Source organism: Tachysurus vachellii, chromosome 15 (genome assembly GCF_030014155.1).
Source record: "Tachysurus vachellii isolate PV-2020 chromosome 15, HZAU_Pvac_v1, whole genome shotgun sequence".
In the NCBI taxonomy this organism is placed as follows: domain Eukaryota; kingdom Metazoa; phylum Chordata; class Actinopteri; order Siluriformes; family Bagridae; genus Tachysurus; species Tachysurus vachellii.
In genome coordinates, this window is record NC_083474.1 from 16,545,467 (window position 1) to 16,568,203 (window position 22,737).

General features: G+C 37.0%; 1 protein-coding gene across 1 annotated transcript; it reads right to left on the reverse strand.

The window, feature by feature from the left end:
• Nucleotides 1-1,464: 1,464 nt before the first annotated feature.
• On the reverse strand, nucleotides 1,465-18,375 carry ptbp2b (polypyrimidine tract binding protein 2b). The gene is made up of 14 exons (XM_060887983.1): nucleotides 18,262-18,375; nucleotides 16,891-16,921; nucleotides 16,680-16,740; nucleotides 15,842-16,014; nucleotides 15,548-15,691; nucleotides 13,147-13,308; nucleotides 12,918-13,028; nucleotides 11,573-11,771; nucleotides 11,086-11,201; nucleotides 5,629-5,662; nucleotides 5,025-5,117; nucleotides 4,578-4,794; nucleotides 4,341-4,418; nucleotides 1,465-3,611 (listed from the first exon to the last, which is right to left on the reverse strand). The coding sequence occupies exons 1-14, from the start codon at nucleotides 18,267-18,269 to the stop codon at nucleotides 3,482-3,484; spliced, it is 1,557 nt and encodes a 518-aa protein (XP_060743966.1). The 5' UTR covers nucleotides 18,270-18,375; the 3' UTR covers nucleotides 1,465-3,481.
• Nucleotides 18,376-22,737: the final 4,362 nt, after the last annotated feature.

The following is a 22,737-nucleotide window of genomic DNA, read 5'->3' on the forward strand; positions in this document are numbered from 1 at the left end:
TGAACAATTTCTGCAGTGTTTCAGGGAGCATTACTGAAAGAAGCTCACTGAAATTAGGAAGAACTCTGGTCCACATTGGGGTATACTTGGTCTGCATCAATGTTTAATTTCTAAAGAGAAACTACTAAATATGAGACTTTGAGTATAAATGTTTTTAGGTGCAATTGGTGCAACAATGCATTTTAAAGGCAAGTGGTTTTGCGTAACACTAAAGTAGAAGCTACAGTGTTTACCCCCTTTACATGTCAGCATAGTACTGGCAAAAAAAAGCTAATTTTACACACTAGGTTAAAAGAGACACTGAATGTATCACACACATCACTTTTGTCTGAAATCCATATAAACGATTTTAATATATACATGAAGGTTTTATTGAAATGTTAGACTTGCACAACTTTTTCTATGTAAGTGGAGGTTATTAAAAACTTTATTTGAAACCTGTGTACTCCACACTTTCACATACATCCTGACACCAGAGAGGACAAGCTGAGCTACAGGCAGACAGAACAATCAATCAGCACTTTCAGCAAAAAGGCAGTTGGAGCAAAAAGGCCTCTGAGAGAACAGACAGAAGTGTGAATTGAGCTCTAGGGGAAAGTAACCAAGGCCGTGTACTTTATTACTGTACTTAAGTAGCTGTCTCGAAGATTTGAACTTTTGAGCCCCTCTCAAAATGATTTCTTTTACTGTTTTCTCCTCATATGGATGACTGTTTTGCAATGCTGAATGCATGAAACAGTACAAAGACTTACAGATCAAACATTTCGTTAATAATTTTAAAAGTGAGAGTGAATCATTTTGAACCATATAAAATCATGGATTTTGCGTTCAACCAATTAACATGTACAAATCGGCAGTTTTATCCAACATAAAACCAACTTGGAAAACTCCAAATTTCAATAAAATGTCTTTATAAAATAAAATAAAATAAATGTTTGTGACAGTTAAAAAAACAATTCATATATTCTAAAATAATAAAAAAAAAATAATAATTAATTATATATATATATATATATATATATAGTATTATATATTAAATTGTGAACATTTAAAGCTCTTAAAGTTGTAGAAGTCAAATTGGGGAAAAATATAGATGATCAAGGGTGAACTGGGTGCCACTGACTTAAGATCCTATTGCAATTGAACTATACAAGCTAAACTACTCATGCCAGAGAGGAGAAACTTTGTTCTAGTTCTAGTGAAAACATCCAGTGACCTCTCCATATTCAGTCACAGAGTACAATCCAAAATGTAATCCTACACTTACCTAGTAAAATTGAAATCGATTAAAAATAAATAAAATCTAAAAACCTGTCTATGGTGTCTAGTGTGAACAGAGAGAATCAGAACAGGAGAAAGAGAGACAGCAGAGAGTCAGAGATGTGAATACAGAGTGATAGGAATTTATTGAGCATGCTACAGATTGAGAAAGCACACAGGCACAAAGGGAGCATACAGCATGAATCTGGTAGACAAAAAGAACTTTTAATCGCATCACTTCCAAATCACACTGAATTTGTACAGATGTAAAAACGCAACCCATGTAGAAAATATACACAGCCCTTCCATGATTCTGAACCAAAGACCACATATTCTTTTATCTTATAACAGAGTAACAACCTCGCCAGCCTCAAAAACACAGCAAATATCCATGTAGAATTCACACAAATGTTTTTCAATGTCTGGTAAAAATCCTGAATATTTCCCTTTTGAAATGAAAACCAATGCTGCACGAAACAGCTTGATACAACATGCAGAAAAAAAAGTCAAAAGGCACAGCAGCTTTGGTCCTAATGGTTTATCTACACTGCCAGTCAAAAGTATGAATAGTCTACACATTTTTGTGAAATTTGCAATTTATTTCCATTTAGAACTTAAAAAATTTCTTATTTTCCAATTAGGGTAGACAGGAACTTTGACTATGTAGGACATTTAAGAAGAGCTTTTTTTCAGGGGTGAAGCTCCTCATGATCCTGGTTGAGAAAAACCCAACTAGAAGCATGAGCATCCAAACATTTCACTGGTAGTGTACATGTGAGCTGAAATGCTTCACAATGAAAATCACAAAGCTTAGCAATCAGATTGAGGTGCAATCAGATTGAGTCCACAGCGAAGAAAATGTCTCAAAAAATTAAAAGGTCTATTTAATGAGCACAATTTACACTAATGCATGAAAATAAAATTACACGACAGGTTTTTAAGAATTTAATTACTTGTTTCAATATCATCTTAGCACAAAATAGTGGCATTGCTTCGATTCATGCATTTTAGTCCTTGTTTTGGAGTATTTAAATTTTAATCAATCTTCAATGATATTAGATAGGAAAGAGCATTTTATACAGATTTAGTCTGCCTTCAGCACATCATGAAACTATTTAAGGATAATGGAGTAGCTGTACTGTTAATGGAAGCTAATTAGCAAAGTGTTTGCCAGGTAAAATTAGTCAAACGTGTCATTGTTCCTTATTATTTAAAGGTTTCATCTCTAGCTGCCCTCTTTAAACCCACGGCATCTACAAACCTAATCGTTCAGTTCATTATCCTAATAAAACTATTTCATGTTGAAAAAACAACCTGAAACAAAGGAATGGTTTCCCTCAGTGCTCTTTAATTAAAGTTTGTTTCAAGGACATGTTGCATTGTTAAGAGCTGATTGCAGTGTTCAGAGTGATCAATTCATATCTGATTACAAATATCATCATATAAACTAACAGACTGTCTGCTTTTGCTAATGATCGCTAATGATGACTTAATAGACCTTGGTCAAATGTATGCAACTACTGGCCAAGAGGCAGCATAAATGTTTAACAAAAATCCTAGTCTGCGTTTGAGAAAAATAATAATAATAATATGCACCATATACTACATTGCACACAGTGTGTGTGTGTGTGTGTGTGGTCTTCAGCATTAAATCTGTCAGATGAAACTACAAATGTACAAAAAGAATGTGCGCTAGCAGGTGGCTGTTCATAAGATCATGTCACCCGTATTCAGAAGATTCACATCAGAATGATGTTCGGCATTCGGAAACAAAATAAGTAAGCCAATAAAACTTGATACAAAAAAGCTCCAATGAAGTTTTTCAAAAGAAAAATGACTATATATTAAATACTACAATACAGCAGGTCAGTGTAGTGGGGCATAATCAAGGCTTTTGGGGGAAAGAGAAAAGAAAAAAAAAAAAAAAAAAAAAAACACACCTCACCACAAACAAATGAATGTGCCTACACTTCTAGATTGCCTGTAAATATGATGGGGGGATTATGCTGTTTAAGTTGTATAAGTAAGGCACATTTTGTTGTGGGAGCAACCAATGGGTAACAACAGGAAGAGAAAAACTGAGAGAAAGAAAGTAATGGTGCCTGCGTGTTTCTAATGTAGTCTTCAGGAATAATTGATTCAAATGAACTCTAATATCACTCAACACTCCATAGGGAGTAGGGGTCAGAAAAAGGGTGTAAGCTACACTGTACAATCCACCTCAGATGGTGGATTTTGAAAAGGAGACTCGGAGGCGATGACCACGACCCATATCATAGCTATGGAGGTCGATCAGTGCTTGGATGGCCTCCTCCACTGTTGACATCTGTAGCAGGGCCATCTTGCGATCTCTGGGGTGAAAAACAAAGACGTGGACGATCAAATCGGCAACACAGACTTGAATCACTAGGTTCTGGGAAAAATCTTGTACATGAAAGCAGTATTCATTGTAAATGCTAAGTTACAGGTCACTATGTGACCATGAGACTATGGTCTCAGAGTGAAAACACAAGGTATACTATACATAGCAAAAAGTCTGTGGGCAATTATGTGGTTCTTCCCCAAACTTCTAAGCGTTAAATGCTGTGATATGATTTCCCATCACTGGAATTATAGAGCCTAAACTTCTTCTAACATCACAATGCCCCTGTACACAAAGCATGGATTTTCAAGGTTGTAGTGGAAGAACTCGAGGGTCCTGTGAGGAAACGGTGAGCCTCGTTGTCCAACATCAGCACCTGACCACACTAATGCTTGTGTGTCTGAATGGGCAAATCTCCACTGCCATGATCCAAAATCCAGTGGAAAGTTACATTTCCTAAAAAGTGGCTGTTATAATAACAGAAAGGGGAGTCTAAAATTGGTAAAAATTAATTAAAAAAAATATCACCTATGAGTGTTAGAACACACACTTGTCCATACAGTGTATAGATGTCATTCTTATCACTTCTGGATATGATCTGTGGTTCTTAGTTAAATAAAGCATTTTATGTATTAGCAGCAAGTTCAAAACATATAACAAGACTAGTGCATTTTTAAAGAGGGCATGTTGTCCTGTAATCAAGGCTGAAAGTTCTTACTGAAAGAATTTGAAGGCCTTCACTGTGCCTCCAGAGTTAGAGAAGAGAAGTCTCAGGTCCTCTTCATCCACCTTCTCACTGTAGAAAGACACATATGTTCATGTTTGGCTCAACACTGATAGGCACTACCTATTCAAAAAGATCACCTCCAAGGCACCCAGTCATCTGCTACAAACTAGCTGAGTAGCTCTGAACCTGTAAGGTATGCTCTTGGCCTGCTTCTGCTCTTCTACTCACGGGATGTTAGAGAGATGGAGTGTTGCTGATGGAGGAAAGATGTTCTGGAAATTCTTTGAGCCAGGCTTTTTGAAACGGTGCAGGGGCGAATTGATGAAGTCTTTAGTCAGGCCCTGATCATCCAAGCCTTCGCGAGGAAGCTGCACAGTCTGGTGTTTGGAAAGGGTCACACGGATGATTTTTCCATACATCTTCTGCCCATTCAGGTGGCTCATGGCTAGAGTTAAATGAAATGCAAAAATGTACATTTATTAAATGAGCAATATGACAACCGTTTCAGGACACGGACTTTCTTAGGGTGATGCCGCATAATGGGTGAACCTGCGATTCAAGGAGAACTCAAGCTTAAATAAGGACATTTCTTTTATATATTTATAATATTTATACATCAAATCTCTTGGTAATCAATGCAGCCTTCTGGACTCTGTTGCTGTTTTTTGGCCTTACCTAACTGTGCCTGATTTCCATCTGTCATCTGGATGAGGGCGCTGTCTTTCTTATTGTAGAGGATCTTGACTCGTTGCACATCCCCGTACACACCTTCAGTTAGGCGGGAGGGCAGATGGTGGTAGGAGGAAATGACGAGCAGAAGAGAGAAGTGAACCATGAAGGGCAAGTTAGTGCTTTACAGGCTGGAGCCTGGACACGAAGATGGCATCTTACACGAAAACAATCTATAGCTTAGTGTGTTTATAGAGTAGAGAAAAAAAAATCTGATAAACCCTCCCATACAGAGGAGCTATGTGATATGAAAAAAGTTAAAAAACAAAAGCCTACATGCAAAATCATCAACCATGCATTACAATAAGCTGTACATGAGAAGAGACAGAGAGCAAGATCGAGACAGTCTTCAAAAGGCAAAAAGTAGACCTGATTAAAATGTGAACAAAAATATAACTGTTAAATTAAAAGTGTCCTGAATTACAGATGTTCATATTAACTAAACAGAAACCAGACAAATTAAGATGTACGAATTTAAAAATAATCAAGAAGTAAATTAATTGAAATAGCAAATTAAAAAAAAAGAGGTAGATTGCCAACGATAACATACCGAAGAGGGTAAAGAGACTTTGGGGCGTAACCATCTTTAGAAGGAGAGAAGAGCAAGCAGCGTAAGACAGGAAGAGAGAAGAGTCGAGGTAGAGCGAAGATGAACAGATCATCCATAACGGAGGGTGGTTTCCCGCACGATGGTGAGGTGACCATGGAGCATGGGTCGGGGAGGTTAATTGGGGTGGGGTTGGTCCGAGGAGGAACATTTGTTTTATTTATTTATTTATTTATTTATTTTTTGTGTGTGTGTGTGTGTGTAGATTTTGTTCAGGTAAAAAGCGTGTACAAGGAATGGGGCAGAGGATTGGGGGAAAAACAGGAGGTGGAGAGAAAAAAAAAGGGTTGGGAAGAGACATAAAAGGGAAGTGGTGAAGGATATAAAAAATATACATGTCAATACACAGGAAATGCAGGTCAAAAATGACAGGGTTCTCTATTCTATCATGTAATGTTTTTTTCTGCTCCCAAACATCACTGTACTTATGCCAAATGTAGTCTCCAAAGACCAAACGTGGGTTAAGGTACTTCTGTTGTAGCCTTACCCAGGAATGGGAAAAGCAAGAAGGCATGCAGAGAATAGGGCAAATTGAGGAGCTGAAGCTTTAGGTGAGTATGAGATACAGGAAGCTTTGATTCTAAAGCAATGCAAGCCTTTGTGTTTTTATTTGAGTGATAAGGCCATGCAGGATATGGGCATGAAAACCACCTTGCAGAGTTATGGGCATCAAATAGAAACGTCACGTCATGTTTTTAAAAAAAAAAAAGACCCACAAGAGTGTGTGGGGGGAAAAAAAAACACATGACGGGAAAAGACAATACTGGGAGATTTTATAGAGATAGAGAGAGATAGAGAGAGAGAGAGAGAGAGAGAGAGAGAGAGAGAGAGAGAGAGAGAGAGAGAGAGAGAGAGAGAGAGAGAGAGAGAGAGAAAGAGACAGAAAGAGAGAGAGAGAGAGAGAGAGAGAGAGATGGGGCGTGGGGTGGGGCTACCACATTTCATACCAACTCTGAATAACTTAGAGAAAGGCAGTGGAACGTCAGGAGAAGGAGAGAGGAGGTACAGCTTAGAGAGAAAAGACAGTTAGATATTACTTCAAGACAGAGCAGCAGAAGGAGCAACAGAGCAGTAGAATTGGAAGAGAGAGAGAGAGAGAGAGAGAGAGAGAGAGAGAGAGAGAGGCACAGTGGTCAAAACTTATACAGAATGCAAAGAGACTGCAGAGAGACCCTCTGTTTTGACACATCTCTCACTTTGTTCACACCCAAAACATTAAGCTAATTGTAAATATACTAAAATGACATTAAAACAACTCACTCAGGATGGTAGAGAATGCACAAACCGCTCACATCATGTGACCAACAATATATTACACACAAAAGATGAAAGTGCCGCAAATATCAACTAAGAAACCCTTTAAAACAAAAATGCACACTTGACACTTTAGAAGAACCTGTGTGGATATAGTTCCTGCACCAAATTGCTTCAGGAGCTTAAGAACACCAAGATGTGTAACCATAATAAAGGAATAGAGTAATAAGGCACTGGGCTTTTGACTGGAAAACTAGTTCAAATCCCAGGACCAGTAAGCACCACCCTGGGCCATCTGATCAAGGCCTTAATTCTAGCATCAAGGCAAAATAGAACCCAAAACAGAACTTATGTTTTTTTTCCAACCCTGGCAACATGCAGTTAGGCCAAATCTCAGATGATTAACTGTTCACCACTTCTGTACTTTTTCAAGAATAAAGCGCTGCTGTCGTACACATCGTCTGAGATTCAGCCACAATGCGTACTTACTCGAGTAAGAGCAAAATTACAAGATAATTATTTCACTGTAACTGAGTCAACGCTACGTGATGCATTTTACACAACTGTTTTAGTTTAAAACCAGATTCCAGTGCCACATTTTCAGCACCAATTTGTCATATATTGTTGTATTTAACATCTGACCCTGGAATACCCTCATTTTAAAATCTAATGGCTAGATTGCACACACACACATGCACACAAATAATACAAATATTACATAAATGTAAATATGTTATACATCAGAGATACGCCGATCAGCATCTTTGGGGCCGATCACCGATCACGATCTGCCGATTGCCGATCACAGAATGGCAGGGGAATGGGCATCTTTTATCTATAATCTAGCAGAGTTTGCACCATTTATAGAAATGAAATTAACTCTAAATTAACTGTATTGAGAAAAAAAAACTGTAGAAATAGGCTACAGTCAAGATCTTGAAGAACCACCAAGTGTTTTTTTTAGAAAATGAGAACTTAAGGCTACTGTAGGCCATCTTTCCCAAATAAGGCAGAGTAACTTAAAATTATTCCAAACAAAGAGGGGTCAGGCAGACCAACACACATCAGATCAGCTTAATGGGATGTAGCCTCTTAATACATTGATTACATTTTATAATTGGCAGCAAAATGTAAAACTTGTTACACCAAAACTGGCTACTGCCACAAAGTACAAAACTATGGCAAGTGTTTTTTTTCTGTTATTATTATGAACGTCTGATGTAGTTGAGGAACCAACTACATCAGATCCAAAAAAATAAAATAATGAAAGCTACTGTAAACCAATGCCATCCTTTCTAAATAACAAGGCAGAGAAATAAGGAGGCCAAGCAGATAGTTACCAACCAGATGAACTTGGGATGGTATGAGGTTACACAGGCCCAGGCTACTTGTAAAATGTAAATAAAATGTAAATAAAATTTTTAGTATATTAAAATTAAACAATTGGCCACAAAATGTTTCAGACCAAAACATGCTGGGCCTCGGCCTACTAACACAGAGTACAAAATCCTTCAGGTCTCAATCATAAAAGGCATCACTCACACTCACATCACTACTAGTTTAAATGCATCACTCACAGTCGGCTGGTTGAGGGATGGGGATGTTGTTGGCTTCGGCTGGTTTAGTTTCTCATACTCGGCATATTCAGTTGTATGGCGTGTTCTAAGATGCCTAATCATGTTAGAGGTATTAAAATGCCGTTGCTTGCTTCCACCTCGAGGGATTTCATCACGACATACATTGCAAACGGCTAACTTTACGTCTTTATCGGACACTTTGAAAAACTTCCAGACGAGAGAACTCATGTTGCCACTGGTAAGCTCCGCTCTGCTGTTGTTTACCTGTGCGCCGTGCATGCATGTGTGAAAAAGTCGAGCGAGTAATTTACGTCACGTGATCGTCTTTTTTGATCGGCGCTTTTGGGGTTCGCCGATCAAGCTATTTTTAGCCAATATCGGCCGATCATGATCGGTGGCCGATCAATCAGAGCATCACTATTATATATTCCACTTTCCTTTCAATATGTTTAACATTGTTTGGTATTGTTTAGTATTGTTTGTCTGACTGTATAATGTAATCAGAACAATCCAGGATCATGCAGAAGTGAAGGTGTTCTCTTTTGAGTACGGTTCTTCTTACTCTGGGAGCTTTTAATCTTATCAGTGGCTTGCTCATTAGGGAGCCACAACTGCATCTGGATTTCCGTAAAGCTGTTTTACGTTGACAGAAATCCAAAAGGTCCACAAACCCAGCACAGAGATTCACTCATTTCAGTCGATTCACACAATCCACTTTGCACCTTTGTTCGCTGCGCTGTGCTGTCTTCAATTATTGTAGACCATGTCTCTGAACTCATGCACACACTCATGCTTTATTTTCCATTTACACTGTATATGAACCCAACGGCATTTGCACATTACTTTGCACTTAACTACCACCCTACCTCATCATCTCTTTGCCCTACACACTTAATGCTGCTTGCTATTTTGCACTTCTGGTTAGACACATTACATTAGATATATGTGCATTATTTCATTGCCTTTGTACTTGTACTCTGTTCAATGTCAAAGCTGAACCCAAAGTAATCTGATCTAAAGTAATGTGAGGCTTAAACGTCTCTAACGTTGTCTACCATCTCTAAATAGCACCGCCGACAACACAACTGTTATTTCTCGAAAACCTCTGTAAAATATTTGCTGTGCTCTTTAAGGACTGTATATCGGCTTACGAGCTTGCAGAGCAGATTTTCGGGTTGATATTTGCGGCACCTTTTTCACCTTGTCATAATTACACAGCATATTGTAATCATCCATCACTGGTATCAATATTATTTTCAGGACAATCTGGCTGTAATCAAGCAAATGTTTAAGATACTGTCTGGTTTGTGAGCAGTGAGACTATAGACAAATGCACTTATGAGGATGCAGGACATTCTACTATCTTTCAACATCAAGTTCAACTCAAAAGGCACTTCAATGTCACATTTTATGGGAAATATTGTGGGCATATGGTGGTTTTACCTTTAGACAGAACAGTTCAGTCAAAATTGTAATCTAAATCTGATTTAAAAGCATTCTTTCTGTAAATGACTATTTTTGCTCCATCCTCCAGTGTATCCTTTACTCCAGAATTTCTTGCCTGTGTCAAGCTTTGACACAAACATTTCACAACCACCGTCTCCTCACGAATCCCCCTACATTGTACTACCTCTGCTGCAACTCCTAGCATGTTATCAACTTAATCAAACACACAGAATTTTAACCTGACTAGACTACTCTAGACTAGGTTCTCAGATTTTGAAAATTTCAAACTACATCACCCTTACCAGACAGTCCGGGATTCTTTAAATTGCATCTCACATGCCTCAAAACCTTTTGCTGAGTTTTTTCAGGATCTCAAACAGACTTGCTTATGAGGTTTGCGTGGGACTGTTATTTAATCTCGACCCGGCCAGCTCCTGCAGGAATTCTGACCAATCTCGTCTGCTTTTGCAGCTACTATTTTTGTTTGTATTGACCTGCTATATTTTCTAAAGCACTTAGATGGTTCTATTTCCCAAAAAAGTCGGAATAAACCGGAATAAAATCGTTACAAAGGATGAATGATTGTGTTAAATTCAAAGCACCACACAAGCATTCGGTATCCTGTGTTAATCAGTGTGGCCTTCCTCTAGCAACAACTATTCTGAAGCTGGAATGACTTTCTTCCTCAGCATATAATTTCTTCTGCACAATGTTTGAACGTAGAATTGTACATAAAAAGTCATTTGGAAGTTAATTAGAATTCCAGGTTGATTTGCTTTTACACTGTAAATATGAAAATCAGACAAGTGACTGACTATATTTTGCTGCTCTTAAACTTTCGACAGAACTTTTCTATTTCAGCCCCATTTTATTATAAAAATCTACTATTGAAAAATTCCAAAAAAAAAAATACAAACGTGATGCTGAAAAATTGTAGAAGATCCTCTGAACTAAAACAAAAATGAACTTTGGCAGATGACTGAACACAGAGAAAGTATAGAACCAGAGTCTGCTGGAGGCCTGACTGAACTCATGACTGAGAACAGGACGTAGCAGGTAGAGGGGGATGTGTGTGAGAGAGAAAAAGAGGGGGGTGTGGGTGTGTTGGGTAGGATAAACTGACCTCATCGTTGAGATTGCTGGCCAGCAGAACTGCGCCAGCCGCCGAGTGTCCTGACAGAGCGACTCGCCCGGCTGCTGCCGCCGCTGCCGCAGCCGCACTCAAAGGACTGATCGACCCTACAGAGACAGAGAGAGAGAAGAAGAGAGAGAGACAGAAAGGAGAAATAGCCAGAAAAACAGAAATGAATAAAGAATAGAAACCAGGAATAAAAAGGAAGTGGGAGAGATGGAAAGAAAGCCAGTTAATATTTTGAAGCTTTTCATCTGACTCAACCTCAACACAAGTGTATTCTAACTGTTCCAAAATGTTCACAGTCTATAAATCTGTAAAAGCAACTAAGGTTAGGGTTAGTTGGAATTAAAACTTTTATGGCATAAAATTAGTCATGCTTGGATTTCCAGCTCTTTAAATACTGCAGAGAGGTCCAGCTTAACTCTAAAATCGACAAGGATCACAGCCCTAAACTGAATAAGAGTGCAAGCCTTACCAAGTAGGGACGTGGAGTCCTTGCCGAGCGCAGCAGCCATCGTCGGATCTACAAAAGGCTGTCCATCCGCTGCAGGCAGCTCGGGTCTTGTGTAATCTCGACTCTTATCATTGTTGTACTTCACATTCAAGTTGACCAGCTTGGAGAAGTCAATGCGCAGCGTGCAGCATGAGTTATAGATGTTCTGTCCGTCCAAAGACTAAAGACAATGATAAATAAAGAATGTTCTAACACCTCTTTAAGTAAGCTAGTTAACTGTGCACCGAAAGAGCAAAATAGCTCCTTTTATTCCAGTCATGTACTTAGAAACACATTTTAATCTTATAATCATAATAACAATCAGTGCTAAATACAATGATCCTCACAAGATTATCCTGATAATGATTGTATCACAGACCTAATACTTTTGCCTCACCTGAATCAATATGTTCATTTTGCCCAGTCCTCTCTTTTTTTTGTATACCTGCATTTCTAATGGTAAATGTTTTTACAGTTTTGGATCCTTTACTGAACTGAATGCTTTGGCCGTTTATGTTTGCTTTTCATCACCATCTAATATCTATGCAAGTATTTCTTATTTCAACAGGAACTTTGCATCATCGTTAAACCATAAAATAAAACCCTACAGCGTGGGGTATGGAATCATTTCCCACCAAGCTTTCACTTTATCAGTTTCAGCTTTTTATTCATACTGTTACTATAACAGAGGTGTCAACATTGCGAAGTAGATAGTCCAGGCAGGCACAGAGATTCTGAGCAGGAAACAGAGTTTTACCCCACCACAGAGCATTCACGGAACATAGGCAGCATTTTAGATGTGATTAACATTAACCAATAAAAGTCCAGCATGATTGCGACTTAATAATAAGCAGCTCCTCTCTTTGTTTATGTGCCAAAGACCATACTGGCAAACCGACTTCCTTTCTACTTGCTTACAATTCCATTTGGCTTTAAAAGGTTTACCTAGGTAAAGTTTCCATGGAGTAAAAGTAACTGCAATGAGAATCAATGCACCTTTCATGTTATGCATCCTTTAGATTTTAGTTCCTCGGCTTTCCAACTGGGTGAATTATACTGTCGTTTAATCTTTTTGCAGTTTTAGCTGAAGAGGCAAATATGCCTCGTTTTTAGGTGGCTCCCAAATTGCCAGAGCGAGGTGCTCACAAATCATAAAAGCTTGCAACTAAGCACAGGCCTGTCAGAGGCACCTATGCCTCATTTAAAACAGCCACTTGATTTTAAACAAGTGGAGGCTTTAATCTTTTATTCTTAAATACATGAGGAGTAAAGGCTCAATGCACACTAGTTTCACAAAACGATTGTCTTTGTCTGGAAGCTCACTCACCAGTTTGGCCTGTTGAGCATTGACAGGATCGCTGAATTGAAGCAGCGCTTGGAATTGATTATTTTTGGTGAATGTGATGATCTTCATCACTGTCCCAAACTTGGAGAAGATCTAAATGGGAAAAAAGCATCAGTGTGTGTACTCAGTTTTTTTTTCCTGCCTTGAATATATTTAAAATGTATTTTCAGGGCAATAAAAACGAATCCGATGTGAATGGAAAAGCTCTGACCTGCTGCAGGACATCCAGTGTCACTGGGTAAAACATGTTATCGATGATGATGCGCAGGACTGGACTTGGCGGTGGTATTAACACGCTCTCTCCTGCAGAGTCTGAACTTGGAGAACCTCCCTCCTGAACAGCACACACTGCTTGCAGAACAGCCTGGGCACGCTAACCACATGGAGAGGATAAATAAAAAGCGAACATTGCAGAAAATAAATCAAATTCAAGCTCATACCCATTAATCTCACAGACATGGGATGAAACGAAACAGGGTGTAAAATAAAAAGGCTTAGCTTTCAGTCCCTTCTGAATGCCACAGTTTAAAACAATGCTGTATGAAGACATCCTACCAGGTAGAAGATATCCTTTCTGAACATTTTACATGTCCCCAGCTGTATTGCAACTGTTTTTTTTATTTTATATTCTCTTTTTTTTGCTCCCTGATTTTTTTTAAAATATATTTTTCTTACACTAATGTGAGGTCTATGTATTTATGCAAATTGTATATACTGTATATTGCATTGTGTTGTATGACATTCATTTAGTTTTGTAAATCCCTTTTCCCATTTTGTATCCTTTACAATCCCTAACAACCTGCAGTTTGACATAATCAGACAACAAGAGTAACATGTCTGTGATGCTGAAGAGTTAAATCTATGAACGTCTTCACTCAAAAAAAAACAACATTATTTTACTTATTTCTCACAAATCATTAACAAAAGTTTAAACTGAGCACTGAGCTACAAGAATTCAATATGCATCTCCACTGCTTTTCATCACATCAGTGTAGTATATAATTGATGTGATATAAATATATTTAAATTTTAGAATGAGCTTTGCTACAGTTACTAACACATTACATTTATTTCTGACTGAAGATTAGATGCATTCCTGAACCGTTGCAGGGTAATTAGGCCAAAAAATAAATAAAAAATAAAAAACACACTAACACTAGCAACAACACATCTCATAACTAGTTTCTAGTATTTTTCAGCTGAAAGGACATAACATGCACGCAGCACATATATAAGTATAAAAAGGCCACAACCCCCTTTCTTTCGACATCTCAGAGCCACAGGCAATATCAACATCACAAAAGTTAAGGGGCTCTCACAAGCCTAGTCCAGTACACTTTTTAAGAACACTGGCTAGTTTGAACAGGTTGTGTAGTAGTGTGTGCATACAGCCGCTTTGAGACTGGTGATGCATTTTAAATGGGGCAAGAACTAAGCAAAAAGAACCTGACAGTATATGAAGTGGTCAATATATTTAAAACGAGAACAGTCTTTCTAGAACGCTCTGTAGTGCTAGGGAGCATGGAGTGGCTTGGAGCGGGCTGTGAGTTGAACAGACTTCAGAACATCACAGCATTGCCGGTTCAGTTTTGCTGCAGACTACCGGAGAACGGCTGCTTAAGGAAACTATTTTTTAATGTCGCCTCTATTAAAGTGCATTCTGCAATAGCAGTCATGGTGTTCAACTTTAACAAAGCAAAATACAAGGTTTAAAAGTGGCACATTTGGAGTAGTGACTGTAGAGCGAGATGCTGGTTGTGGTGCTGCTTTACAAAAAGACATGAAAGGAGTTTGGATATTTGAGATATCCTTGAACATGTTCGGTGTTGTTGCTTTCAACGTAAAAATGTGAAAACAGCAGAAGCGAATATCAAACTGTCCTTCGGTGGAGTGCTGCATGAAATAATGAAATATTTAGATCTATTTTAGATTTTGGAGAATGTCTCAGAAGAAAAACTCAAACCACTCAAAAGACATCTTGATTTTTTTTTTAGTTGAATTACACAATGAACTTAAGAGCTCGAGACTACCATTTGCTTAATGTGTATTAGCAGAGTGAAAAGAAATGGAACAACCATTGTCAAGCCTGACTACATAAAACCATGCAGTCAGGTTTCTAGCTAATTTCACCATCATTTGAGTGGGAGTGGGCGGTCAGACAAAGGGCATGAGATGAGATGAAACATAGTAAGTGTGAGCAATAATAAATAAGCAATTCTTCCATTATGAGGTTGAGCCCCCCCCCAAAAAAATGGGAGAAAAACAAATCACATGCCAACCTATTCATCACATCTTTCAAACAAGCTTTTAACCCCACAAAGTAACTTTATTTGTAGCTGATCTCTAATGGCTTGCAATAGCCCAACTGAGAAGATTATGAGAATTTGGTTCATTGTGTAAAAAAAAGAAAATCGCAGCATGAATAAATTATTTGTAAATATAAATTATTTATTTATATTGTGACGGACTAGAAAACATTTTGGGTTAATAAAGTTGTTTTTTGGGGGTTTTTTTTGGAACAGGGAATTTAAAAAAACATCTTGCATACAGGTTTGCATACAATTCCTCGAATTCAAACTTTACGTCCAGGGTAAAATGGCTGGCTTACTAACCTGATTGAGTGCACTGTCTGTTTTGAGCTCTTTGTGGTTAGAGTACTGGATACACACAGGAGCATTTCGCACTTGAGGGGTCACTGCTGTGTAGTAGTTCACCATGGTGATCGCTGCTTCCTCCGTCCCAAGCTCCAAAAATGCCTGGACAGGATAGCTAATTTAATCACCTCATCACGCTGTACATAAATATAAGCATCTTCCAAATATTTATAGCAAATTAATCTCTCAAACTTTTCGAACACAAGTCTTATCAAAAAAACATAAATAAATAAAAATGTTTTGTTCTCGCACCTGATTTTTGCCTTTCAGCATCAGTATATTGGTGACTTTCCCAAAGGGCAGGCCCAGGGCAATGACTTCTGTCTCAGAAACCTCATTTGGAAGTTTGCGAATGTGAATGACTCTGGATGGCGGGTTGTCCATGCCGTCCTCCACTCTCAGTTTTTTGCTGTCGCTTCCATTAGCTATGAAATACACCACGAAATGAAGTCATAATCCTGCATAACCAAGCTAGGCTTCGTTAAATTATGGGCTCTGTCCACACATTACACACTTTCATATATTTTAATAAATCGGTGTGTGCCAGTGTTTGTCAACAGCAGTTTACTGTATGTACATGCTAAGTTAGTGTTTGTTACAGTAACAAGTAACTCTGATAAATACATTGCATGCTTCAAAAAATGCAACACTACTTAAAATCATTTCTAAATATTCTGAATGTACATATGTAGCGTATATCGTTTTTAATATTCTAGATGTACATATGATACACAGCGAATGTGTGAACAATGCCACTCATGCTGCCACGGTGTCTACACGTGCAAGCAAAACCAAGAATAATCCAGGGTTTTGACGTGGTCCGTATATTTGTACCATTTCCAACAAAACTGTTAAGTAAGAGCAGAGAATAATCCTTTAGGTTTTTAGTCACTTCTTACACATAAATATCTTCCTTCCATAATAAAAAGTTAAAATGTTCCAGAATCCCTATATTATAAATCTGGAATATAATAAAAAAAAATGTAGGGTGGCAAAGGTTCACAGAAAATAAATAATGTCAAATTATTCAAAACATGAACCCCTTTATTAAACCAATCGTTAGTCTGCACAGATTGCTTTTAACACTTACCCTTAACTGAAGTGTTTGGACTACTGTAAAGACTGCCAGAAAGCAAATCATCTGAACTTCTCTGAGGGGAAAAAATAAATCAACAAGCCAAGAAGTGTTATTATAGAATGCTTGCTTTAAATATGCTGTATTTTTCCAGAAATATCATTAGAAATCTGATCTCTTAACAATTTCAATATGCGCCTGTCCGTATCCATTAACAGTAGCTTACCTTTACACCAACTGCAACATCACTAGCGATGCTGAAGAGCGAATTAAAAAAAGAAACAAAATATTAAGGGATATATAGTCATGAGTGTCTGTTTGTCCATCCACATTATAACTACATTTTTACTAACAAAATACACTATAATTAATAGTTGCATCATAACCTGATGAAAAGTTAAAGGGTCATACTAAAAGATGAATTATTTGGTTTTGAATAAAGCCAAAGTAAACAGCGTTCTACTTAATAAATACTTGCCGGCCAACACCGGCCTGTTTATTCATGCAGTTATCCTAGATCAATTAATCATGTAGCAACAGTGCAACACAAAACAACAACGATAATACAATAACATAATAATAATAATAGCATTCAGATACAGGTCAACCGTTCCATGTTCACATTATAGATCATGTTCTAGATAACGAAGGACATCTGACTGTAGTCTCAGATTCTTCTTCTTAGCTGACAGAGGAGTCAAACCTGATGTCATCCACCTCAAGGTTGAGTGTATTTTGAGATGCTTTTCTCCTGACCACAGTTGTACAGAGTGATCATTTGACTTTGTTTTTGTTTTTCCCCACCATTCTGTTTAAACTCCAGATACGGCATGAAAAGAACAAAGATCCCAGTATCAAAAGCAATGAAATCAGATTTTCCTCCTAAATCCTATGTTTAATGTGAACATTTACTGAAGCGGATGACCTGCACATCTGCATGATTATATGCACTGAGTTGCTGCCACATGAATGACTGATTAGATGAATGCATGAATACAGGAGGAATTCAGGTGTATCTATTACATTACCTGATGAGTGTACAGTACAGTACAGTAACACTCATGTTATATGGCTGCACAGGACATTTAACCATTATTTAACGTATTGCTATGACAAACATAATAATAAGATACCTTAACATATTGGTTCAAACTAATTATAATATATCATGTAGTAATATTTGGGAATATTATAACATAACACACAATAACACTGTTCAGAGTAACGCCTGTTTCTAACAAAGACCCCAAGCTTAAGGAAACTAATCAATACCCAATTGTCAAAATTGTTTAACGCCATTTTATCTATCTAAACTAAATTAGCTGATAAATGTAGCACGAAATGAGTAATACAGTAGAACAGAATGCGTTTACTACTTAATTAAGTATCCTACAATGTAAACACGGCTGTAGCCTGAATCCTGAAACAAAGTACAAGGAGGCTAAATGCTATAGCAACGCCTGTGTAAGGCTAGCTAACAGCGCGTGCTAAGCTAAGCTAAGCTAAGCTAATGCGCTCGTGTTTCGTTTATTTATTTTTATCCCTAAAATTAAAAAGAAGAAACCTGTTTTACTTCCGCTCAACATTTTGCACTCACCCGTCCATTGTCGCAAAAAGGCTGTTTTCCTCCTTTAAACCTCGCTGTTTAAAGCTTACACGCAAAATGGTGGCGAAGCTGCAGGTTGTGTTTAAGTGTGTATTATTGTGTGTGTGTGTGTGTGTGTGTGTGTGTACGCGCATAGACTTGGGTTGCCATGTCTGACTAAAAACCCTCTCTTCAAATAAACAATAAGTTCTCTATGCATTTTTACACCAGTATGTTTTGAATACAATTTTAAAAAAACATTATGGACTATTTTAAATGAGAATGCGAACGAGTGTTAAGCAAATACAGGTATGAATTTTATTATAGGTTTGAAAAAATTATTTATTTAGTTATTTATAAGAAAGATTGCCTTCTGTGTAAACTCCAAACATCGTTATCCATATACATGTATACATTTATGGATATGTATACCATTAAAAATAAAGATACAAAGAGTGTCACTGTGTTTAAATCCTACATAATGCGTTCTACAAAAATGGTTATAGTGGGTCAAAACCACAGACCTGGCAACATTGACACTGACCCATCATGAAAGAAGGCTATTGTGGCAGTTACACAAAGGCACTGATGAACAGCCCAAAGCCATGCATCTGCTTCACAGCAGTAGTATTTTACATCTATGTCCATGTCATTGCTGTGCTGAGAAAAAATTCACCATCTAAACAGAGGTCAACTGTGGACCTGATCTTCACTGATCCACTGATCCATTGATGACTACAGGAACAGCTACTGAAAGTCACCTAATTATAATTATTACTTATTCGAATCAGTGCATTTATATACATCTGGTTTGCCTTATATAGCCAAATGGTATAAATCACTACAATGTCAGAAAATAATGAAGTGTTTCCTTAATGCTAGGTGTAAGGTATACTAGAGAGACATCCTCACTGCTTTTGTAAAGTGCAGCCTGTTAAAATCTCTTATATAATAGCTTGCAACAGAAACCTTTCCAGACACTTTCTAAAAATGTCACTAAGACCATAGTGTCACTATTCCTCACCAATAAGAGTAAATGCACTGACAGTAAATAAGAATAGTTCTGTTGTGTGTGTGAGGATAATGGAGATATAAACTGAATGCTGGGATTTTTTTATTTATTTTTTTGCTAAGTGCAGTGAAAAAGGGCTACCTCAAAATAGCTTATTAAGACAAATGTGTCCATTGCCTACTGGCCGTTTTCTCAGCCGGATTGTTAAGCATTCAATCCACCAACACATCAACAGCAAGTCCAGGATAATATATCTACTATATAAGTCATACTGTAGTTAACATTGGTGATGATTATAAGACGTTAAGATTGTATATGAATTTTGTTCTCCATCATACCATAGTTAATAATAGTATGTATTATTTTAGCATCTTATTTAGTACACTATAGTCTGCCCTCCAGTAAAATATTATTCTAGACCTTGACCTTTCCTTTACAGAAGTATATAAGGAATTTCTGCTCTTATGGAGTCTTCACACCCTATACTATACCTATTATATCTATACATATCTATTATGTAGCAAATTACATATTTTTTTCATATAAATTATGGTTGGCTTAGTGCTATCTCTAATGGCAGGCAATCACAGCAGATGACTTTGCTTTACAAGCCATATTTTATAATTAAACCTAGGAGCCCTTTCAGAGGCACTTTGAACCCATGAAAAAGATGCAAAAAGTAATACATGCAAGATTCACTGTAACCCAATCAGAGTACGCAGTTTTTAGCACACTGAAGCTTTTTTTAATATCTTTGTGAATAAATTTAAGGTAATAAATGATAAATAGTTTAATTATGCATCTATTTTGTGCATTTATGACTACACTTCATTATTAAAAAATGTATCATTACTGATGTAAAACTCTATCAAATAATCAAATCCATAAAGTCTAAACTTGCAAATGTGGACAGTCGACTGCAGTGTGAGATTTAGAGCACAAACATACAGCCTTATATGAGGATAAGGGAAGTGTGTAAACAGTATTGTCCTAAAGAAATATTAGTTCAGAAAAGAAAATCTGTTCTCGAAAAGAAAAAGAAATATCACAATAATAACTTTCAGATAAAAAAAAACAACAAGCAGTCTGTCTGGGATAAAGCAAGGTAAAGCCATAAAGTGCATATATATGAAATGCACACAATGGTGGCAACTGATAAAAAACCTGTGTATGAACCTGTGTAAGAACACTTTTATGACTTAAATGCTGTCATATAATGTTCAGTTATGTGAAATGTCTGTTATACAAGTCCCTGTGAATGAGCTTTTACTATATAAACAAAAAAAAAATAGAAATAAGAATATACATGTAATAGAATAAATGCTTAATATAAACCAATTTGTGTCCAATTAGATGCGAGAATTCAACTGTACTATGGTTATTCGGGTATAATGTAAATAAAACATGCAGCCAAAGGCCAAAATGTTTAAAGAAAAGTCATAAAACTATAATTAAAACTATATAAACATTGTTACAATAATGGTTTAGAAATATCAGCATAATAAAATGCTATGGCAAATGATTAAGGATTAAGGCTGTTTTTCTTAGAATTAAAACAAAAAACCTTTGAATTAAATTTCTCATATTTAACTCTTGAAATATTCAGTAATGCAAAACTTGATGATCTTAAAACTCAATTTGAAATGCACTCTGTCAGGCATTAACTAATTGCTGAAGGTGCTAAAACCATTAAAAAAACGTAAAGAGATTTGGAGCGCTCAATATGAAATCAAATGTTGTTCATCCAAGACTAACAGCCTACTTACTGCTGATGCAGTGAATTACTATTGTAATTATTATTCATTATTATACAATTATGTCCGGCAATTTACATCATTTTAGAGCTCTGCATTCTTACGGCATCACAACAATTGCCTATTTGCCTCTTCAGAACTTCAGAAAATGTTTTAAACAGATGCACATTACTTTATTTGCTCATTGTTTCATGCTTAATACAAACACATTCTGTTACACTTCATATACTTGTGTTTTATATTTACCCATCAATGATTGTGCAATAAGTCTTTGGTAGCTTAACAATATTCATTAGGAATGATTCATACAAAAATATTCACATTTCCTCTTTACGATAAACTGATATCTTCTAATTGGGTCGAATATTTGCGTCTATGTCACTCAAAATCTTTTCCATTACAGTTGTGCAAAATAGATGCGCACCGTACACTGTGCTAACAGGTGGTTAGCATGTTTGCCTCACACTTTGATTTCCACCTCCACCCTGTGTGTGTGGAGATTGCATGATCTTCTCTGGGCACTCCGATTTCCTCCCCAGTACAAAGACGTGCTGCAGGTGGATTGGCCTCTTAGAAATGTCCATTGTGTGTGAATGGGTGTTTGTGTGCAATCGTGTCATGCAATAGACCGGGATAGGGGATAGTCCTGGGATAGGCTCCAGGTTACCCACAACCCAGTAGGAAAAGCAGTGTAAAGGATGGATGGATGGATAGATGGATAGATGGATAGATGGATGGATGGATGGATGGATGGATAGATGGATGGATGGATGGATGGATGGATGGAAGAATGGATGGCTTTACAAATTTAAGTTCAAAGCAAAGCTGTGTTATCATCCACATCAAATACAATCTACTGGTATAATTCTGCCTTTTAAAATAAATAAATAAATAAATAAATAAATAAATAAATAAATAAATAATACAACTAGTAATATAGCACTAATAAAAATGCTATTAATGGTGACTGGCACAAAAAACATCCCACCATTCAGCTCAGACTGTGAAGTTTTGTTCATGGTTATGGTTATTACATTAATTCACTCCGTGTCCTACTGTAACGACATCAGTATCTGTTGACATCGCTGAGGAAATGAAGAACCGATACTGTAAAGAGAATGTTATTGTTTCTGGACAAATTTGCTGATAATGAAAGACTGTTTTCCTTTTGCCTGCCTTTTGCACCTTCAGATGTCTTGTATACTTATTCATAAATAAACTACTAGGAAAAAATGTATTTAGTCTGTTCTGTACTTGTGACTACATTTCCTTATATTAATGTGATTTTACTGTCATTTAAACATTTTAACCTGGTCCACTATCATCTGTATAGATTGGGTAACTGCTCATCACTATGTCTGATCACAAACTGAACATTTTAGACATATTTCTTTTTTTTTTTTCCACAGCATATTATTTTGCAATTCATCAGTTAAACCATATGGAACAGATTGCATTTAGTGATGAGCTTAATCTAGCTTTTAACAAAACATGATCTTTGCAGGTAGATTCCAAGGCAAGGTTCGAATTTCTTGGGTTTTCAGAAATCAGCCACAGTGACATCTGATGGATTTTCCCAGATTTCCTAACGTTTACAGAATAAACTTTAGGTGAGACAGCCTTGTAGACCAGTACAACATTAAAGAAACAAAATGTCAGCTGATTCCATTTAGGGTAAGGGAAATCATTCTGTACATTTATTTCATCATGTTCACCCTGTAG

Excerpts from the sequence above, each read along its gene's own strand:
- ptbp2b (XM_060887983.1), bottom strand. Across the intron at positions 13,029-13,146 it reads CACTGGATGTCCTGCAGCAG|ATCTTCTCCAAGTTTGGGAC; the intron begins GTCAGAGCTTTT and ends TTTCCCATTTAG. Across the intron at positions 5,118-5,628 it reads AAGTCTCTTTACCCTCTTCG|GTGTGTACGGGGATGTGCAA; the intron begins GTATGTTATCGT and ends GCCTAACTGAAG.